The sequence below is a fragment of the Mustelus asterias genome, chromosome 16, assembly GCF_964213995.1.
Source record: "Mustelus asterias chromosome 16, sMusAst1.hap1.1, whole genome shotgun sequence".
Lineage (NCBI taxonomy): Eukaryota > Metazoa > Chordata > Chondrichthyes > Carcharhiniformes > Triakidae > Mustelus > Mustelus asterias.
In genome coordinates, this window is record NC_135816.1 from 31,239,652 (window position 1) to 31,256,179 (window position 16,528).

General features: G+C 39.2%; 1 protein-coding gene across 1 annotated transcript in view; it reads right to left on the reverse strand.

Moving 5' to 3' along the window:
* Positions 1 to 3,836: 3,836 nt before the first annotated feature.
* vdac1 (voltage-dependent anion channel 1) overlaps positions 3,837 to 16,528 on the reverse strand; it is a 32,854-nt gene continuing 20,162 nt past the window's right edge. The window contains exons 4-9 of the mRNA XM_078230835.1: positions 15,340 to 15,492; positions 15,206 to 15,258; positions 14,083 to 14,310; positions 10,783 to 10,933; positions 9,634 to 9,691; positions 3,837 to 7,650 (exon numbers count right to left, since the gene is read on the reverse strand). Of these exons, the coding sequence (XP_078086961.1) occupies positions 7,559 to 7,650; positions 9,634 to 9,691; positions 10,783 to 10,933; positions 14,083 to 14,310; positions 15,206 to 15,258; positions 15,340 to 15,492 (735 nt within the window). The 3' untranslated portion in view covers positions 3,837 to 7,558. The remainder of the gene's footprint in view (positions 7,651 to 9,633; positions 9,692 to 10,782; positions 10,934 to 14,082; positions 14,311 to 15,205; positions 15,259 to 15,339; positions 15,493 to 16,528) is intronic.

Genomic DNA, 16,528 nt, shown 5'->3' on the forward strand with positions numbered 1-16,528 from the left:
GGGGGGGATATGGAAACCCTCCAGTGCAGGAGGAGGCCATTCGGCCCATTGAGCCTGCACCGACTACAATTCCACCCAGGCCCTATCCCCATAGCCCCTCATATTTACCCTGCTAATCCCTTTGACACTAGGGTTAATTTAGCATGGCCAATCAACCTAACACACACATCTTTGGACTGTGGAGGAAAGCCACGCAGACAGGGGAGAACGTGCAGTCTCCACACAGACAGTGACCCGAGGCCGGAATTGAACCCGGGGTCCCTGGCGCTGTGAGGCAGCAGTGCTAACCACTGCGCCACCTTGCCGCCCCTTGATTTTGATGATCAGCCATGATCAAAATGAATGGCAGAGCGAGAGGGTTCAAAGGGCCGAATGGCCTATTCCTGCCTCTATTTTCTACGTTTCTATCTCTACAGCCAGGCAGATGAGGGTGGTTGTAGATGAAGACTGGTTGGGCCCCATTGAAGGACAAAGCAGGGGGGCTCTCAAACGGTCCCTAGCAGGGTAGTAATGATTTTTGTCTCCTGACCTCAAAAATGTTTTCTAAAAGAATGCTAAGACCTTTCCATTTTCACAATTCAGTTACCTGTGTACATTGTTGGAATGCTTGTTGAACTAGCTCCATTGTAATTCTAAGAACATAATACATTAAAGTCAAATAAGCAGGATGAAAAAAGGTGTAAGGGTAAAATTAGACACCTGTTCAACAATTACTTCAAAAATTTGAAATCCCAAATGGCAATTAAACCACAAAATTTCTCATTCCAGTTAGGGCAGAACAGGACAGAAACATTTACTTTGCCAAACAAATGACCTTTTACAACTCCAGCCAAAATGCTAGAACGAAGCAAAATAAAACTGCATTAAAGAGAGAATCTCTTCAAGGTTCATCCCCATAATAGAATGTAGTTACTGCATTAAAAACGTCACTCGCAGGAGAAACCTTGCATGCGCCGGCAAATGCAGTTGAAGCCGAGTGGGTATGCTCGCTGGCACCTTCCCATTGGTGACGGGAGTTCCAGTGAACTGATTATCCAGTGTTTCTCTGCGTGTTTGGGATGTCCTCTGCATTAAAATGGCCTGCTGACGTTGATTTTCGCAAAAATAATGGCACTTGGGCCAGGTACTTGAGAGCAATCTCCAATATGGAACTTTATCTTTACAAGTAATTAACATTAAAAGAGAAGAGAAAAATAAATTGCAAAACTGCTTTCTCTTTTAATCCTTCACTAAAAGCAGTGTCCCCTCCACAGAAATAAAAAAATACCCTTCAATTTTCTCAAAATCATTGCATTTCATAGCAGGTTGCTAGTTTCAAGACCATATTCCTTTGTGGTTTGAAGCTTGTGCTCAAATTTCTTTCACGATTAACAAAACATTAGATTAACAATCTAATGTTTCGATTACCATATCAATATTTCAGATTATGATTTGAACCTGCATCTTCTAAACCTTTGAAGAGACGTCATCTTCATGAAAAACTGACCAGTAAATCCTTTTTCTCCGTCAGCATCAAGAAGTGTATAACAATTGGTAGCATGGTATATTTGCAAGTGAGGGGGCAATGTTTCAGCACTATTTATAAAATAGCTCAAGTCTCTCTGTCACAAGTTGTGTCCAAATAACAACTTGCATTTATGTAACATGTTAAAAGTTGTAAAACTTCTGAAGGCAGTTCACAGGAACATTAACAAAACAGCACAGCACTACACTACATCATGGGACAAGTGGCCAAAATCTTGGTTGAACAGTTAGCTGTTAAGAAACATTTCAGAGAGGGGGAATTTGTGTGTTTAGGGCAGAGGCAATATACCTCATAGCAGTCATTCAGAAATGAAAAGTTAAGGACATACAAGATGTCAGATTTAGTGAATTACGGAGATCTAGGCAAGCTGCAAGAGATTACAAAGATGGGGAGGAACAAGGCCATCAAGGAATTTGAAAACAAGCAGTGAAATAATGATTTTTAAAACTAGCAAAAGGAATAACAATAACAGCATGGCTTTGTCAGGAGGTCATGCCAAACAAATTTGATAGAATTTTTCGAAAAAGTGAGTGTGCGGATGAGGGAAATGCAGTTAATGTAGTTTATAAGGATTTTTGCAAAGCCTTTAACAAGATCCCACATGGGAGACTGAGAAGGTAGACGCACATGAAACTCGGGGAAACATGGATAGATGGATCTGAAACTACCTTCGCAATAGGACAAAGGGTGGTGGTAGAAGGCTGGAGGCCAGTGTCCAGAAGGTGTACCACAAGGATCAGTGCTGGGTTCCTTATTGTATTCTCATCAATATCATTTAATATATAACATAAATGATATAGATGCGAATCTGGGAGGAATGTTAATTTTGCAGATGACACCAAAACTGCTAGGATGGATAATAGCGTAGAAGATGGTCGTAGGTTACAGAAAGAAGAATTAGTCAGATGGGCAGAACAGTGGCAGATGGTATTTAGCCCTGATAAGTGTGAGGTGAACTTTGGGAGTATTTAAATGAATAGCAGTACACTAGGAAGCTCAGAGGAACAGATGGATCTTAAGGTACTTATTCATAGATCCATGAAGGCAGCAGAGCAGGTGAATAGGTTAGTTAAGGCGGCATTTTGGACACTTGCCTTTATCAGTTGTAGTATTGAGTATATCAGAGCATGGAGGCTATGTTGGAGCTGTACAGAGTGTTGGTGAGGCCACACCTGGAGTACTATGTGCAGTTCTGGTCACCTCGCTATAGGAATGATGTGATTGCACCAAAGGAAGTAGAGAGGGGATTCACTAGGGTCTTACCTGGGATGGAGCATTTGGGCTACAAGGAGAGACTGGATAGGCTTGGATTGTTTTTTTTAAGAGCAGCAAAGGCCTAGGGGAGGCATGGTTGAGGTGTATAAGATTGAGGTGTTTGGACAGGATGAACAGGAAGCAGCTTTTCCCCTTGGTTGACAGGTCAATCACAAGGTGGCATTGTCTTAGAGTGCAGGGCAGGAGATTCAGAGGGGATTTGGGAAAAAGAAAATTCACTTAGGTGATGAGAATCTGGAATGCACTGCCTGGGAAGGTAGTGGAGGCCTTACAACCGTAAAAAGGTATTTGGATGAGTACTTGAAATATCATAACAGTGGTTAGCGCTGTAGCTGCACAGCTCCAGGGACCTGGGTTCGATTCCCAGCTTGGGTCACTGTCTGTGTGGAGTTTGCACATTCTCCTCGTGTCTGCGTGGGTTTCCTCCGGGTGCTCCGGTTTCCTCCCACAGTCCAAAGATGTGTGGGTTAGGTTGATTGGCCATGCTAAAAATTGCCCCTTAGTGTCCTCGGTAGGTTAGAGGGATTAGCGGGTAAATATGTTGGGATATGGAGGCAGGGCCTGGGTGGGATTGTGGTCGGTGCAGACTCGATGGGCCGAATGGCCTCTTTCTGCACTGTAGGGATTCTATGATTAATAACATTCAAGGATGTGTGTCAAGAGCTGGAAAATGGGATTTGTGCGATTTTACTGGTAGTTATTGTTGGTGCAGACTTGATGGGTCGAAGAGCCCTTTCTGCACTGTATGACTATGACTTTTCATTTAAAAATAATTATTGGCTTTGATAGAGAGACAATGCAGCTCCTGAATGTGATACTAAGTCATACAGACAGCTGATCTTGACCCTGTTGAAGTAGGGGCAGAACCATTTGTCCAAGGACCAAAAACTGAATTTCTTGCTCCAAATCACTACCTAGATTCCTTGTGAAAAAAATAACTTGTTGAAGCCCATTCTCTAGGTTAACACATACACACAGGCAAATCAATGAGTTCATTGGAGGTAAAGGAAAAAGATTTTTGGGGAGAAGGAATCAGTTCAATTGCACACAAAAGAAAATTTATTGTATTTTCAATATGTTAGCAGTTGTGCATCAGGAATTGTAACAAAGATAACACTCCCATTACAACTTTTGAGTTGTATTTTTGCATTAGAATTAAAACTTTTCCTCAAATCCTGCAATTGCCAACTGTGATGAAATACATACAATACAGAAGCTGACAATTCAGCCAAATCTTGTAATGTATGGCTCATGGCTTTTACACAATTGATTGTGTGACAAGGGCAGATATCCGAGTGGTCTGCAACTGGTATTGACCGAGGAGCCAATATTTATGCAGAGGTTTCCAGAGGTACCATAGTCAAACACTGCATAACTCCCACAGAAAGTAAACACATAGCAGTGTTGGGTATAACACTGTACTGTAATATACAATTCACCATAAAAATAGGTTTTGTTGCAAGATTGAAGTGAAATCAACTAAACAAATCAGAACAAGGTAAATAGAGAACCTCACCTACTTGCGGATCAAATCAGGTTTGGACCTGTCACAGTGAAGTGCAACTACACTCTGACTCATTAGATAGACTTTAAGGAACAAGAATTAAGATGCACAGGTAAAGTACCGAAACAACAACAAAAGGTGTGCCAAGTACAATGCTGTACGACTTCACTTGGAGATCTGGGAAGGCAGGGACAGAAGACCAATAAAATATGAGAGGTTCTCTTACATTACACTGTAGATTGACTTTTTTTAAACTGAATTTCAGGTATAAAATTGCTGAAATGAGCTATGAGCAACCGTGTTTTTCAGGAACAAAAATAAATAATATATTTTGAGAGAAAATGTTGGATTTAGTTAGGAAGTTACAAGGGAAAAAAAATATCTGCCCAATACAACTATGGGCAATGAACTGGAACTGTAATCTTGCAAAAGGGAGGCGCATGTACCACATGCCATGAATCATGGCAAGCAAGAGACGGGAAGAAAACAATTTAGGTTTAGGAATTTGTATTTAAGGATTTGTGAGAAAAAGCATAAAAAGTCACCTTTTGGGGCAATTACTGAATTTCTTTAGGTCAAGCCATAAAATCGAACAGCCTAATTGTGGAAAAGAATAAACGTGGACATTATGATCTCCTGAACGCTAACCAAAAATATTCAAAACTGACATTATCTTTCCAATTTATAAAATTCTACATTTACACCCATGTTATCTTAAATAGGATTATGATAACATTGTTATTTTGAATTAAAGAAAATGCTGAAAACACTTAACAGGGCAGGCAGCATCTGAACAGGCTTTGTCAAACGATCATATATCTCAAGCATGAACGCGATCGTCCTCCTTTCCCAGACTATTTAAACTGGTGAGTGTTTGCAGCATTTTCTATTTTATTTCAGATTTATTGTAACGGCATCACTTTACTTTTTTTTAAAAAACATTATTTGGAATTCTTAACAACAGTACAGTGGGAAAGCATCACTAAGAGCCTGTACACAGACGATTCTGAAAGTAAAGTATGGTTAAAGGTCATTAATTTACTCATGGAAAAATAAAGTATGCAATAAGCTAAATATGCAAATCAATTGAAATATTTAATCTATCATCAGGTACCTTATGGAGAATTGCCTTTACTTACTGGGGAGAAAGGATGTTCAGTATCACATCATTTGCACTTCAAGGTGCCAAGCTAAACAAAACATTTTGGTTTTACACCACGGCAGAACTGCAAAGCAAATTATCACAATCATACCAATAGAAAATGAAAAGATAAGACTTTAGGCAAAGAATCAGAGTTATTCAAGTTCTCAACATTATACATTATAATGGGAATGGTGCAGTAACTGAAAATATTTTTCCATACAAAGACTGCATGTTTTTTTAAATGGTTTCACTTTGTGAATTCTAAGAGCTTTTTTTCAAAAACAAAATGCTGAATGAAAGAAATTAAGTTGATGTACATCAAAGCAAACTTAAAATTTAACCTGCCCATTCCAAAGAAAATTACTTTTGAACTATCCATGACACCTTAATTTGAAAAACATTTGAAATGTTTCTCAATAGTTTCGGTCAGCCATGTGCAAAAACTATTTTGGCATATCTAATAGCTTCTTGCAGACCCCAAATAATGAATTCAAAGATATCAACACTTAAGCGCATGAAGATGTCACAGAAGAAAATGTAGTAAATTGTAAAAGTGTACACCTTTGTGAGGAGTGGGGAGAGATGTAGCATATTGGAGTGACCAGCGCAAATGTTGCATTAATGACATAGGCAACAAAAGTAAGACTTTGTTTTAAAAAGTACCCCTTTTTAAAAGAATTGCTTCTGCTAAAATGCAACGCAGATGCACATGAATGTGAATTCAATTGTTCCACATTTTCATGTCTGTTAAAAAATTATTTGCATATCGTAAATATTTTAACTACAAATAAAGCATCAGATAATTTCTAATGATAACACCAGATTACAATGACCTGTGTTTCTTTGGAGCAAGAAAGTCTATTTAACCAAAAGATATACAGGGACCAAAATCACTATTCTGTGATGCACATTATATAGAGCTGAAACTGCTTACAGGGACTCCTCGTGCATCAAACTGAGTATGTCACCCCAAACATGACATCGGAAATCAGATGGGGCAAGGCCAGGAGTCTCCATATTGGGAATTTCCACAGTCTTTGCCTTTAAATACTTGACACAAGTCCTTTGAACGGTCAGAAATATTCCCCTCAATACAGAGATAATCAATATTGGCCCTTGTAAAAGAGGTTGATTAGCACAGTAATAAGTTGATGTGCCAGTGTCTCTGGCTTATCACTGACTGGCTTATCTGTGTTGTTATTCCTGCTCCACCTTCTGCCCTACCCTGGTAAGTGCCCAAGATGGCACCTACATTGGCTTTGCTCTGACACTGTTTTCTTAGAGTAGATTGGGGAGTGAAGGTCAGTGCTGCCCACTCTACTTTACAGGAGTGAGGAAATTTTAGACCGCTTAAAAGAGCCAGGAAATTAAAAGGCATATTCAAGCTAAATTAATATGGCTGATACCTGTAGATGGACCTCCCACCATTTCCTTGCATACTGAACGTCAACTGTCGTAGTGCTTTTTTTTTGGCGACTTCAGCAAGATAACCACAAAGTAATGTTAAATATGTCTCGATTCAAGGGCTGATAAAACCGGTCAAATTAGGCTACATAATTTCCTTTAACTTCAGGCCCAGAACATGGAAGACAATATTTATTTCAAGCTAAGAACTGCACAACAGGCAAATTTTCAAAAAGACTGTACACTAAATTTCTTTTGTGTGTGTGTGTCTGTTTTTTTAAAACTTTCTATTTAGCCTAACCATCACAAATACCAGCTGGAAACATACAAATCTCTCCGTATGGCTGTGTCGCATCAACCTTTTCAGCTGTTGCATGGGTCAGGGAACCACTATTTCAACCAACAGTAATAAAGTGTGTCATTTGTTTTTACGCCACATACAACCAGTTTTCACCGGGGGGGGGGGGGGAGAAAAGACATGTACAGGTGAATTTTAAGTGTCTAAGGGATACAATAAATAGTCATAGTGACATGTTTTGATAATGCATTCTGTTCTTCAAAGGATCATATCTGGAGAACACAATTTGATTTTACAACATTGTTTGGACACATGGCTCAACAAAAAATTGAACAGCAGATTCTTCGGGTCGCTACACTGGAAAATATTTGGGATATACTGATTGTAGGTTTTTCCCTATTTCCGGGATTATGCTTCAAATTCGAATCCAAGACCGAGTTTATGTCCACCAGCATTAATATTCTTGCCATCCAGCAGTGCTGAAAGGGTTAACTTAATACCTAGGGAGAAAAACGGTAAGCCATGTAATATTGGTCACATATCACTCTCATCAAAGAAAGGACACTATGAATAGCAAGTTTTATCCAAATGGGCACATTCACAAAATGATCAATACAAAATATATAGAAAGATAATAATAGTGTCGATATCGATTGATTTTACTGCTGTAATTGAGAACAAGTGCACTCTCAATATCATTGCTGTACCTTTACAACTTATTACCAATAACATCTCAGCTACACTATTCATGACTATACTATATGAAGATTGTAACCGCCACCCACCTCCAAAGTAAAACATTTTTGCTGTTTGCATTGAATAATCGTGGATTGGACAAAACATGTTGGGTAAAAGTACTTTTGTGCAACGTTACATTTCTGCCCAGGACTACGTATTCTTGAAAAGAACAGGCAAATTTTTATGAGGGGTGGGTGTTATTTGTCCCTTGTCTTTATTATGTCCTTAGAGTTTAGCTCCTCCCCATTATTAAACTGAACTTGGCACTCTAAATAAAGTTATCACTGAGGAGCTGTTAAAAACGTCAAGGAGAATTCAGGTGAAATTGGTCTCAACTAACAGACAATCGCACTCAGGAGACATTCTGAGTCGATCAAAAGTAAAAAGTGACCAGTACCCCTTCTAAAAATTAAATTTAAATGTTCTTATCAGCAGAGTGAGAGGGATGAGCACTATCAATGAAAATTTACACAGTTAAACCTGTGACTATTCTAATCAAGGCTGAGTAAAAAGAGTCAAAGGGAGGACTTAAAAGTTTGAAGTACGGCTGTAGACAAGACCACTTGCAATAGAAAAAGGCTACCTAGCTCATCAACCCCACACTTTCAATCGGTCATGTACAATTTGCACCATCAAGGGAACCCAGAAGAGCAAACTCTGGAATTTCTCTCAAACACTGAAGCTGATGCAAATAAATAACTTCAGGATTCAAATAGACATTACAATCCATATCATTAGAACTCTCAATAGTTATATTTTATAGATGGTTCAATGGCCCGAGGATCAAAATGATGGTATTCCAGGGCACTTGATCATACTTACGTTCAATGATATCCGATACTATTCTGAACTGCACGTTCATCCAGCTTCTTTTAAAATTAATCTACATAATATTCTCACTTCAGTTCTCCCATTTGCCCTCTCTTCTGAAGGCACTGATTTCTGAATTTGACCACCAATACTTCATCAAAACAGGCAATTTTTTATCAGGAAGTATCAGTGCATTATTTGGCAGTCCACACATCATTGAACTCACCGGCTATCAATTAAACATGGGAGTGCTAACTGATATTTTCCCTTCCTTGGACCAGGGGCACTGAAGCCTATTACAGGATTCCAGCTGCTTCTCTATTTAACTCTATTAATAATCAAATCCAGGATCTTCTCGTTTTGATTACTTCATTCTGATCCAAGTGTTATCTTGTTCGGCCATGAAGATCATAACTTTTTAAAAATGCAATCAGCTTCCCCTAATGGCTAAGCGGATGTAACTGCATTGCTTGGTGGGATATGGAGCTAAATAGAGCAGTGAAAGCTCAGATCCACCCCAAGTTTGCAACACTGGCTCAGTTGAGTGGCAATAAGGACAAAGTGGCATCAGTGTCACTGGCCATAAATGTTTCATAGGCATGGCTATTAATACAAAGTGTTGATGAATGCCAACTAAACACAGGGTTGGGTAAGTTTTCCAAGATAACACGCAAGGTGCAAGCTCACACATGAAGGATCAGGAGCAGCAAAGGGATGCCAAGACTTGTGGAATGCCCTACGAGTGCAATATCCCCCATGACAAGAAGGGAGGAGGGAGAAGGACATTTAAAGAATAAACCTGGAATAGAAAGCACTTTCTGGTAAGAGGAAAATATATTGGAAAGTCCTATTTCTCACCCTCAAGATTGCTTTAGAATACATGCAAAATTATTCTTGAACAAGACTGCATTTGTTTAAGATCAAATGTTGCTCACCTGGTTTCAGCATTTGAGAGTATCCAAGACCAATCAGACTTGAATTGTTCACTTTAATCTGTTAACGATAAAAAGAACAAACTCCTTATAACATTCTCCAAACATTAATGTAAATGTCAACTTTGTATTATATCAGCATGAATACGCACTCTGGAATGTAAATACCTGTGTCCTGGAACACCTAGATAACAAAGACATTTATGCCAGACTCGTATTTATTGACTATAGTTCAGCCTTCAACACCATTAATCCTACGATTCTCTAAACTCCGTGGCCTGGGCCTCAGCCCCTCCCTCTGCAACTGGATCATGAACTTTCTAACCTACAAACCGCAGTCAATAAGGCAACAACACCTCCTCCATGATCATCCTCAACACTGGTGCTCCACAAGGCTGTGTCCTCAGCTCTCTACTATGCTCCATACATACCTATGACTGTGTGGCCAAATTCCTCCAACTCGATTTCTGAGTTTGCTGGTGACACCACCATAGTGGGTCAGATCTCAAACAATGACGAGACAGAGTATAGAAATGAGATAGAGAATCCGGTGAACAGGTGCGATGACGATAATCTCTCCCTCAATGTCAACAAAGTGAAGGAGATAGTTATCATTGCACCATAGAAAGCATTCTTTCTGGTTGTGTCACAACTTGGTATGGCTCCTGCTCTGCCCAAGACCGCAAGGAAGTACAAAGGCTGTGAATGAAGCCCAGCCTGTCAGGAAAACCAGCCTCCCACCCATTGACTCTGTCTACACTTCCCACTGCCTCGGAAAAGCAGCCAGCATAATTAAAGACCACACACACTCCAGACATTCTCTCTTCCACTTTCTTCTGTCGGGAAAAAGATACAAAAGTCTGAGGTCACATACCAACCAACTCAAGAACAGTTTCTTCCCTGCTGCCATCAGACTTTTGAATGAACCAACCTCGCACTAAGTTGATCTTTCTCTACACCCAAGCTATGACTGTAACACTATATTTCTGCACTCTCTCCTTTCCTTCCCTATGAACGGTATGCTTTGTCTGTATAGCGCGCAAGAAACAATACTTTTCACTGTATACTAACACACGTGACGATAACAAATCAAATCAAAGAGTTAGTTAACTATGTACACACCAGAAAAATAGTTATTCGGTAGATACTCACCGAGCATGTTGCGTCAGCATCAATCATGTATTTTGCTGCAATACCAAATCGGGTATTGCTATTCCCAGCTGTCCAAGCTAAATTGATGCCAGTTTCGAGATTTTCACTGACCTTTTGATAAATGGAGCCACCAAATTCTGTACCATCATTGCTGTAATGAGGAACATGCACGTCATTCAGGAGAAAGACACTAATATCACCGTTACGACAAAAATACGAAAGAATGAATGGATTAATAACCTAGGCAAATGTAAATTTTCTTCTCCAATATCCCACTTTAGGTCACTCAGAATCATACGCTATGACAACCACTGCAATTACTTACTGGCCTCTACTGCTGTCATTCTGTAACCCAGCCCCTAGAAAATATCGAAGAGCCTGGGGCCCTACTCGCCCTCTTTCTCCCCCTGAATACAGTCCTCACTAGAGAAAAACATAAATATAATACTCATAAGCCAAGATTAAATAAAATAACAGAAAAAATACTGCATTATCAGATACCCAGTTTCTTAGCAATTTTTGGGGGATGCTTCACGGAAGCTCAAAATATTTAATCTATTGATTAGTTTACAGGTACTGGACTCATGGGCTGAAAACTTCCTACAACAACCATCACTTATCAAACTCACTCACATTTGTAGAACAATTCAACTGTTGCTATCAGTTACTGATCATGACTGCGCCTCATGGCTTATTTTATTCAGTACCACCCACGTACATCCCCACCCCCAGTTCTTAGACCATCTTGTACACAGTTTTGACCTTTAATTAATCAAGCCGAGTTAATATATCTAATTGTATAGAACTACTTTCTAGCCTGAGGAAAATAGCATTCTTCAGAACGCTCAACAGTTGCAAGTTGGTTCAGCATACAGGTCTTTCCAGATATAGCAAAAGAACAGTAAAATGAACTACAATGAATTTTAAGTGTTTCAATTCAAAATGTTATGGATACCCATAGGTTTATAAAAGGGGTTGAAACTAGCAGGAGAGTGAGAGAAATAGTGTTACGTTGGGGTAAGGATTAGATGGGCAAAATATCCAGGAGTGAAAAGTAAAAGACAGCATGACTAGATGACAGAGAGGGGAGAATTCAGAAGGGAATGGTCAAGAGTGGAAATTTAAAAAAAGGTAGAAATAGTGGGCTCTGGTCTGAAGTGATAATCAAAATGTGCTTGCAAATTGATAGGTGTTTTGTTGTCATTATATTGATGTGAATTTTGTCTATAAACATACTGGACCAATGACTGTGAAGTGGACGAACCCTTCAATAGCACAGGTTGATGTGATAAAGATGATTTTGGAGGTGCTTTCTGCATTGCTCAGCGTGCAAAAGCTGAATCTACATTCACTGCTTAACAAAAAATTTAAAACATATGACCACAGATTACATGCAGCATCTTCTTGGTCAGTATGGTGAAGATCCCACATGAGATAGTGAGCTTACCAACCTGGCCATTAGGTGAGTGTGTGATTGTTTTACAGGAGAAACAACGCGACGTACTTCTTGGCAACTATTTGAAAAAAAAATGGCTCGAGCCAAGCACACATCCATAGTGAAGGAAAACAATCTGCCTTTCTCAACCGAGATAGCCGAGTGCTTTACAGCAATAAAGGAATGTAGTCACTGTTGTAAAATGGCACGACCATCAGTGGTACTTCTTCATGTTGACTGACCAAGTCAAATCTTGTGTTTATTAAATTGAATTCATTATTTCAGGGACAGATCTGGGATTCCGTTCTTTTTCCCATGAAAATCGCAAAGAAGCAATCTTAGTCATTATCCTTAGTAAATAGTTTTGAATGATTAAAGGTAAAATTCCCTCTGAGGATTATGTTTCACTATTTTTATATATAGTCTTTCAGTTTTTTTAATTAAAATTTCTCACACTATTTATCCTGTTACTTAAACTAAAGACAATAAAACAACATCGATGTATCGGTTATGGTTCCAGGGTATACTAGTAATTCAGAGGCCTGGATTAGTGATCCAGAGATATGCGCTCAAATCTCGTAACTGCAGCAGGAGGAATTTAAATTTAATTAATAATGTTCGTGAAACTACCAGAGTGTTGTAAAAACCCACCTGATTCACTAATGTCCTTAATCCAGACGAAATCTGCAATTTTTATTTGGTCTGAACTACATGTGACTCCATTCCCACACCAATGTGGGGTTGGCTCTCGATTGTCCACTGAAGTGGAGGTAAGCCACTCATTGCAGGTGAGAAAATAGGGATCAGCAATAAATTCTGACCTTGCCAGCAATATTCACATCCCAAGAACAAGTAAAAAAGGGAACTCGTGTTCCTGATCAAGGCTGACATTGAAGTGCAGTAACTATGAGCTGCTAAGCTTTGCAATGAGATCAAATCAAGGCCCTATTGGAACCGGGGAGTTTTGTCTGATGCACTGACGAAAATGTATTTTTCAATAAACATTAATTAGATTAACGTAGAAAATCCTCAGTAGGTCTGGCAGAACAGAGGTCACCGACCTGAAAAAATAATTCTGTATCCCTTTCCAGATGCTGCCTGAGCTGAGAGCATTTCCAGCATTCTTTGTTTTTAATTCATATTTCCAGCATCCATAGTATTTACCTTTTGCATCACTAATTTAATTATCTGGTCATTATCCCAAGGTTATTGAGAGAACCATGCTGTGTGCAAACTGGCTACTGCATTGCATACAACATATTCAGCACAGAAACAGACCATTCAGCCCAACCTATCCATGCTGGTATTTATACACTACTCAAGTTTCCTCCCATCTTTCCTTATCGAAATTGATCATTGTATTCCTGTATTCATTAGACTATTATGGGGCACCTGATCAGAAGCCTTATGAAAATCCAGATACATTACATCAATATTAACCAGTGACTACTCTTCAAAGCTACCTCATTGGATGTAAAGCACTTTGGAACACCCGAGATCGTAAAAGGTGACGTGTAAATGCAAGTTCTTTCTTCATCCACCCAATTATTTGCTACAAAAAAGCTGTAACTTGAAAGAGACATTTGTAATTTTGCTCCCCCTTTTCATGGCGATTGACATAAATCTGGAGATCGACATAAATCTGGAGGTGGGCAATTTAATAGAGATGGATACCAAAGCTGCTCCCCATTTACCAATTCAACATTGTATTGAAGCATTTTAACATATCAAAAGATGCATCAACCAGTAGAACTGATGTGACTTTGGAAACTTACCATAAGATGCATTTTCTCCAAATCAACTCATTATAACAGGGTTCTAACATATAGCTCCTATCTTTAAGAATGTACTAGGTGTATACCTACACATTTGTATGGAGCTGGAATTCCTCTGTCTTGTAACCAACAGCAAAGTTACTTTGGGACACCCTTGATTTTGCAGTTTCATAGGTCATTTGATATCCTGCTAACCATCCATCAAAACCAAACACAAAGGCACCACGCAGCGCAGCCCCTGCAATGTCAAAGTCGACATCAAGTCCCAAGTTGATGTGTTCCCTCTTGTAACCAGTCTTGATTTTTCCACTTTTCTTTCTGTGTTGGTAAAATAATAAAAAAAAGCAAAAACAATTAAAACTTAACCCATTATTACATTCCAAAGTACTACTTAATCAATTATTTTCGGCTTTCTAAAGTACACAATTTAAAAAGTTGCCACTAATTTTTTCCTCATTTTTTTTAAAGAAAGGTTAATTTTGTTTTTGTTTCTATTGAGCTAATAATTTTAAATGCATGGAATACTAAAGAGTATTTGAAACTCACGACACTGTATTACAAAGTTACAGGATGTAGAACTCATTCTAGTATGCTGTTGTGGAAAGGTGCACCACTCAGGCTAGGTGCTTCCTCACAAAAGAGGAAATCGAAGAATTATCTTGAATTGCTTATGTGCCTCTGATTTGCTAGTCATAAAGCATCATTGGCATAGTCATTGGCGGCATGGTAGCTAGCACTGCTGTCTCACAGCACCAGGGACCCAGGTTCGATTCCCAGCTTGGGTCACTATCTGTGTGGAGTTTGCACATTCTCCCCGTGTCTGCGCGGGTTTCCTCCGGGTGCCCCTGTTTCCTCCCACAGTCCAAAAGATGTGCAGGCTAGGTGAATTGGCCCTACTAAATTCCCCCTCAGTGTACCCGAACAGACGGCGGAATTTGGCGAATAGGGTATTTTCGCAGTATCTTCATTGCAGTGGGAATGTAAGCCTACTTGTGACGAATAAATAACCCTTAACTTTAGTCGGTTAAAATACTATCCAACCATCTTTTCTGCCAGAAACAATGGGTGGTTAGAAAAGTAGGAAGAGAATATTTATAAGAAGAGCTGAATGCACTAGATTCATGAATGTTATATTATGCTGAAAGAAGTAAAGCTATTACAAGTTTAAAAAAGGTACTTGTCAATTTTTTTGGCTTTTTCTTTTTTGACTCACCCAGTATTTGGTGAAAATGAAGAGTCAAATCCAATCTTCAAACCTTTCAGAAGCTAAACAGAAAAGAAGCCCAGTTTGTAATTTGGCTTGAAAAGGCAAAACAAAATTAATATTTACCATTTTTGCTCAGTTACCTGATCTTCAATGGTAATTTCAGTTCCCAAAGTATTATCGGTATTCCATTTTTCTGTGAATGTTAGTCCATAATCCACCCACTTGAACCTTGTTTCCAGACTGCCGGTGACTTTTCCTGTATCCATGTTGGCAGAACCAGCACTTGTGAATTCCTACAACAGGAAACAATTATTTAAAAGGCAGAAAGGAGCTCTATTTACAGAATTGACACGAGTGGTTCATTATCTTAACATAAGAATTGCCAATTGTGCCATGTGGGAGATCTTTGGGAGCTATGTAGGGGAAACTAATAGAGGATTATCTCGCATTGCCTCCACTGACTTTCACACACACTCTCTGCTTTAATCTAACTCACATACTGCTCTCACTTTAACTACAGATTTGTGCACTCTGCTGCAATTCTGACATTAGGGACCAGATTTTATGGTCCCAAAAGAGGCCCAAATAGAGGCAGGGTGGCCAAAACAAAAAGTGGCCGAGTGGGATAGCCAGAAAACCAGCCACCATTTCCACCCAGCACCATTTTGTAAAGCATGGGAAAGGGCGCGGCCAGAACCAGACCCACGCCTATTAATGATGCACTTCATTAACATCATTAAGAACTTTGCCCCAGGTAAGTTTGTTTAATTTTCAGGGAGGTGGCTGCACTTTAACAGCTGTCGGGTTTTATACCAGCTGCTCAGAGGCTTGATTCATCGATTGGAGGCGGGAAGAATTTAAGATAAAATGGTTTTGTTTCCTTTACAATTCACCATCAAATGCTGCACCATGAGCTGTACCTGTTTTTATCAGGGTGGGTCACAAAGGTATTGTGTTTGGAAGATGTAATTAGCCATTAAATAACATGCTTACCAGATTGTTACTTTTACCAATTACAATCTGTCAAGTAAAAGATCAACATTGTAAATATGGAAAGGTTTTCAGATTAATTTAAAATGTTAATGAAATGGATAAACTGGTAGAGTATATTTTACAGTATAAAAAAGTGTAGCCTATATAACGTCTACTTGTTTAAGCTTTTCCTGGTGTTTTTATGTATTCAGTTAAGACTGCAAAAGCAGGGAAGTCATGTTGGAGTTGTATAGAACTTGGTAAGGCCACAGCTAGAGTACTGTGTGCAGATCTGCTCACCACATTATCAAAAAGATGTAATTGCACTGGAGGGGGTGCAGAGGAGATTCACCAGGA